The following is a 6,102-nucleotide window of genomic DNA, read 5'->3' as shown; positions in this document are numbered from 1 at the left end:
ACCCTGAAGAACTGTGAAATACCAGGTGCAAATTTACTGCATTTTAGAGGATTCTCAAAACACAAAGATTATACCAAAAAAAAGAAACTGGCCCTGGGCCTTGGTATTTATCAGGGAATCTGTACTAGGATGACTTGCCAGGGTGGCAAGTTAGGGTCTGTTAAAATACTACTAGGGGGCAAAGCCACTCAGAAGTACCCAAGTACAGTAGCTCAGGACATGTGTCTGGGAAGGGGAATCCTTCTTCCAAGCTGTGGAGTAACTAAGGAGCTGCTCTGCAGACACTGCTGCAGCCCTCTTACTATTTGTATTATAGTAGCACTTAGTGATCAGAGTCCCATTGTGCTAGGTGCTGTACAAATGCCCTTCCAGCTTAGCTTTGAAGCAGAGGGAAAGAGGTTGATAAGCACCCTTTAGTAGCTGGTCTCTGGAGAAGCCATCAGACCACTGGAAGAGACAACCTTGTTTAGTGGACTGAACACAGGGCTGGCTCCTGAATTCTTATACTGACTTTGCCTCTGGTTACATGTCATAAGATTGGCCATACTGGGTCAGACCAAAGGTCCATCTAGCCCAGTATCCTGTCTTCCGACAGTGGCCAATGCCAGGTGCCCCAGAGGGAATGAACATAACAGGGAATCATCAAGTGATCCATCCCGTCGCCCATTCCCAGCTTCTGGCAAACAGAGGCTAGAGACACCATCCCTGCCCATCCTGGCTAATAGCCATTGATGGACCTATCCTCCATGAACTTATCTAGTTCTTTTTTGAACCCTGTTATAGTCTTGGCCTTCACAACATCCTCTGGCAAGGAGTTCCACAGGTTGACTGTGTGTTGTGTGAAAAAATACTTCCTTTTGTTTGTTTTAAACCTGCTGCCTATTAATTTCATTTGGTGACCCCTAGTTCTTGTGTTATGAGCTTCCAAATAACTTGTTTTCATCTAAGTCTACCAAAAAATTTCCACCCTTCACATTTAGAGAAATACATTAGTGTCCAACCAGCAGTGACCTATCAAAACCAAAGCCCAACTACCATCGCCATTAGAACTAATAAAAAAGCAGTAAAGATAATATCATTCCATCCAGCATGGAAAGGCCAGCAAGCACTCTGCAGATAATCAATACTGCATTTCATTTGGAAATGGGTTATCATAAATCTCTAAAGGCAATCAAATGCAAACTACAGCAGTCTAGCGATAAAACACATATCTATGGCAACCTGTTAAAACCACCAGAAAACCGAAGATTTCTTGACCGTTTAGGCAGGGTATTCACTCAAACAACAGGGGTCTCCCTTAGAAGACAAAAGGCCAGAAACTAGTGTTAACATCAGCTTGCTTCTCGTTGAACTGAACTGGTTCCCTGGTCATGAATGGTTATAAACAAGGAGATAGAAAAGCAGATGAAAAAGCACCTCTGTTGAGAACTTGTTGGTTTGCAACAGACTGTGTCTACCTCTCAGCAGGGATCCAACACAGAGGAATGAGTAAGCTTAAAACCACGCATAAAGCAGACGACTGATATACCGTACACTATATATACTGAAGAGTGAACGTGCAATAGGTATGACATTTCGGTGCACCTCAATTTTAAAAAAGAAAATACATAAAAGCTTCCTGCTCTAGTGATTGTGGGCTACCTCTCAGCTGACAGGTTAATCGATGCTGAATGTGGATGGATGAGATGCAGATTTCACAAGAATCTGAACGAAGATAGAAATAGAGGCTTGGGGGGTGTAATCTCAAAATGCTTTGCTGGCCATTAACATGTGTTAACTTAAATCATTTTGCAGGGGGCGAGGTGTCAAGAGATTACTGAAATACACATTTTGTTCGGCTAGATTGTTCCCATCCTGCCTGGATGAAGGGACTCTCATCTGCCCATTTTCACACACTTCTGTGCTTTTCTCCTCATAGCTCTGGATCTGTATGAAGCAGACAGCAGCGGGGATGAATCACGTGGAATTGCTAACACCACTGCTGATCAAAGGTTCTGAGGTGGCTGTTTAGTAGCCCTGTTTTCTTTTTTAAAATGCTGCATTTTGAACTCACATAGATGCGACTCTACCAGCTCATGTCAGGAGAAGCACTTGAAATCCATTCACGCCACGCTACAAATCATGTTTAGACAGGATTTATTAGTCACATTATTGACATGCAGGAAACCAGAAAAAACAGCAATTGTTCTGTCAAATAAGACAGTAATGGGCTTAGCTGTGGGAGCTATACCACTCCCTGACTCCTTTCCCCTCCCTTCAAGAGTGATAAGTTGGCACATCTCCCAGGAGGACACAGAAACCATCCCAAAGAGGGCCTGCTGCTTCAGATCTTCCATCAACAGGGCCAAAAGTGATTGGAAGAAAGCCAAAGACTTTGGAGAGCAATGAAGAGGAGCCACAGGGGCAGCTGCGGGGGAGTGAAAGGAGGCTGAGCCATCTTAAAAACAAACAGAACCAAGTGTAGCTTTCATGCGGGAAACTGAACAGCCCACAGATCAGCCTGGCACTAACCAGACATCACCCCACTCTGTGTCAAAGTGCCAACAGAACCCGATTAGGTGCTGCAGGAGCTTGACAAAAGATGAACAGTGATCTCCTACATCAGTGCACTGAACGCATGTTGCACGGCAGGGCAGCCGAATGGTTCGTTTTCAGGCCTCCTTGGCGAGAAGAAGGGTCTGACTCTGACTCAGTGTTGTGCTTTACGGAGGCAGCGAAGGGAGAGAAGGGGAAGAAGGGAGAGAGGGGAAAATGGGAAGTGGCGGAATCACAGAGGCCATGCCACATTCATCCCAACAGCAGTAGCAGCAGCAAAAATACACCCAAGCTGCATGGTTTAAAATAAATCCTCTTCCATTGCATGTTAACATGGCGGCTGCCACATGGTGATGGGTTTACCCTAAACTTTCTTCAAGGATATGGCAAAAACTGGGTGTAAAGACAACAACCTGCCACGGATCCTCTGCTGTGGTTACTGCTCCATGTGCACAGTACCAACCAGACAGGTCAAATGGGATTAGCCAAATTGTGATCAAAGTGAATTTCTTTTGAAAGAGAGACCGACTTCTGTATCAGAAATGGTGGCAGGTTTCTTTGTGGGGAAGGCAGCTCTTAACGATAACACTGTGATTTTGAGGCTATACAAGAATCAGCACTGTAGGCACAAATAGTCTATTATAAAGATGAACATTCTGGAATGACCATGATTTAAATGAGTCAAGGCTTTTATATGGCCATTCGTCTTTTAAAATAAGCCCTTCTGTAGGCACGTAACACAAGCTCGGACGAAGCAAGAGTTCACAGCATAACACATGACTAAATTGTTAACAGTTATTTCTTTAAAATACTATATAAAGAAAAAAATTAAGTAAGTGGTAATGAAACAGGAAGCAGCCATATTGACGGCTTGATGATATGTATCAAGCCAGGAAGATCAGAGCTGAAGCCAGAGACATGGCCATACTGCATCTGATAAGAAATGTATTACATGGATTAAATGGAGCAAGCACGGAGTCTGACAAGAAGTGCATTACAACATGCATGCACACAGTGAAAAAAACGCTTGTCTAAAAATGAAATCTCCTACAGCTTCCTGTGTCTGTGGCAATAGATTCTTGTCTTAAAAGGTTATCAGCCTCTGGTTTTTGATGGATTCCTCATTAAAAAGGCAGCCCCCAGAGATTTTACAGTTTCAAAATTCATAACATTTCGAAGTCCTCATTGATATCAGGCATTTTAAAATACCACTTTCTAATTTCCTCATTTAAACTTGTGGATTCCGATTAAGTAAAAATGTCTAGTAGTAATCTCATTAATCTCGCTGGCTACTACTTTAGGGTAAAGTGGAGAAGAGTAGTCTTGCAATAAATATTTCTTATAACATAAGAATTTCAAGTAGGCGAAAATAAAACTTTATTTAACTCTTACAAGATATAATCTCTTATCAACACAATGCACAAAGTGTTTACAAAATAATCCCTTTTTCTGCACCATTTTCAGCACTACTTTTATACAAATCTTGAAAATACGTCAGAAATCTTGACTACACTTTTTTTTTTGTTACAGTTTTAGAAGCATCACAAGAAGTGACTTTAGGTAAACAAGATTTTTCTTAAAGTGTCATCTTCACGGGCAAAACAAACATTGGTTTTAAAGACTTACGGGTCAGATTTTTAAAGGGTAGTTAGACACCTAACTCCTATTAAAATCAATGGGAGTTAGGAACTGAGCTACCTTGAAATCTGGCCTTTAAGTCCTAGTATGCAATGAAACCCTACTCATGCACACCTCTGTTTTTTATATCTGTGGAAGAAATCACCCCATAACAAACAGAACAGAATATTGAAATATTAAGTGATCATGAACTACAGTTATGTTAAAATGAAAAACTACCTAATAGTCTTTGTGCAGCTGTAGAAGCAGCAGTAGTAACAGATGTTCATTCCATTGCCCTGCACCCAGTAACAGCCTCAAACATGGGCTCCCCCTTAATGCATTCAAAGGTCATTACAACATGGTACTTTGAAGAGAACGTGAGAGTCTCCATTTTTGCTGGGGTTGTAGGGAGAGGTGTTAAAAATGAAAGGCTTGATTCTGCTGCCAGGCAAGACAGCTAATTTACTTCAATGGGAGCAGGCTGAAAGTCTAATTATTTCACATATATGACAGATGGAGGGAAGGTGTCCTCTGTGCACAGAATAATGTACTCTGTGCACAGAATAATCTATTGGTCCATCCATGCTGAGAGCCGTACCATGAGCTACATGGTTACACAGTAGTTAACATGAGTCTAGCTACTACCAGTTCTGGACCTAGTGCAGATGAAATGTGTTTCCTTGACGAGAAACGATGTCTTAATGCTGTTTCCAGTAGAACTAGGAAAGTCAATACTTAACCCATGTGAAGTTGATTACCTATTTTGGCCTAAAGACAAGGTGGAAAATCTCCCCCCTCCTCACCATTTCTAAATCAAGTCAGCTGCTGTTGACATTCTTTTTAGGCAAATGATTATATTGCCTCCCCCAAAAAAGGGACACCACCCACTGAAGATCATCCCTGAGAGCACCATTCCAGCCACATACTTCAGAAGTAGGTAGGGTCTTATGGAGATAAGAAGTTAGGGACCTGCCCAAGATTAAGATTAGTGGAGGAGAAAGCAAATTAACCCTGTGAGATCCTGTGGATTTAAGAAGGATTTAAAAATAAAATTCAGCAACTCTGAGTGTTCTGCTTTCCCTGAGCTAGCTACAGTTTAAGGAGCGTCATCTGTAATATAGAGCTTTGCAGTGTTTACAACTGTACTTACAGAGGCTGCATTTTTTACACCAGCAAAGTCAAATGCTAAGTTATAAGTGTACAGCAGTTAGTGGTGGTTTCATTTATTTCCTGTGACAGGAAGCAAGGAAGGATGGCCTTCTTTGGTGAGACACAGCATTGAAGAAGCTTCATGTTTTGGATCCTTTCACCTTCTGATAGTCTAGCAATCTTTAAGTTATTGTTAGCGGAGATACTACAAGGCCATAGTGCAGTACAAGCAAACCATCCTAGAGGGAAAAGGAAAACGTATCATTATGACAGTAACAAATCAGCGAACAGAGAGGAAGTTTTATAGCAAGAGACAGAGCCACTGTTTGCCAGAATCTTAGCTCCATCTGCCAAAGGTCCATTTCCTTCGGTCTCCTGAAGATCATATAAAGATATTTTTGTACCTCCCTGTATCCCAACAATAAGCTTGAATTGTGAAAAGCCTAGGCAATGGAGTGCTACCCCCCTAAGTGGGGAAATCTAACCAAAAGATTTAAAAATCTGTTTCTTCAAGTACAAATTATTTTTCTTTTATTTTAAAACCATCCTGAAGTTGTCCTGACGTGTAAATGGTGCCATTATACAAGCCAAATGGTCTCTGCTCAACCACCACCACCAAAATAACCAACTGAGAAGCAGCTGAAGAAACCCTGCCCTTTAACACAACCTACCAAAAGTGAGCAAGACACTGAAGTATTACGTAGAAAACAGGGCAGTATGTCTAGGATGGTCTGAGCATGGGACTCGGAGCAGATCTTGAGTTCTAATCCTAGTTCTGACAAACTTTGTCTGTGGCCT

At 41.8% G+C, this 6,102-nt stretch overlaps 1 protein-coding gene across 1 annotated transcript in view; it reads right to left on the bottom strand.

Annotated features, from left to right (window-relative positions):
• Window positions 1–3,930: 3,930 nt before the first annotated feature.
• PCGF6 (polycomb group ring finger 6) overlaps window positions 3,931–6,102 on the bottom strand; it is a 45,796-nt gene continuing 43,624 nt past the window's right edge. The window contains exon 10 of the mRNA XM_074959427.1: window positions 3,931–5,543. Coding sequence (XP_074815528.1) covers window positions 5,487–5,543 — 57 coding nt within the window. The 3' untranslated portion in view covers window positions 3,931–5,486. The remainder of the gene's footprint in view (window positions 5,544–6,102) is intronic.

Source organism: Natator depressus, chromosome 7 (assembly GCF_965152275.1).
Source record: "Natator depressus isolate rNatDep1 chromosome 7, rNatDep2.hap1, whole genome shotgun sequence".
NCBI classification, from domain to species: Eukaryota; Metazoa; Chordata; order Testudines; family Cheloniidae; genus Natator; species Natator depressus.
This window is presented reverse-complemented; position numbering and strand designations above follow the sequence as displayed.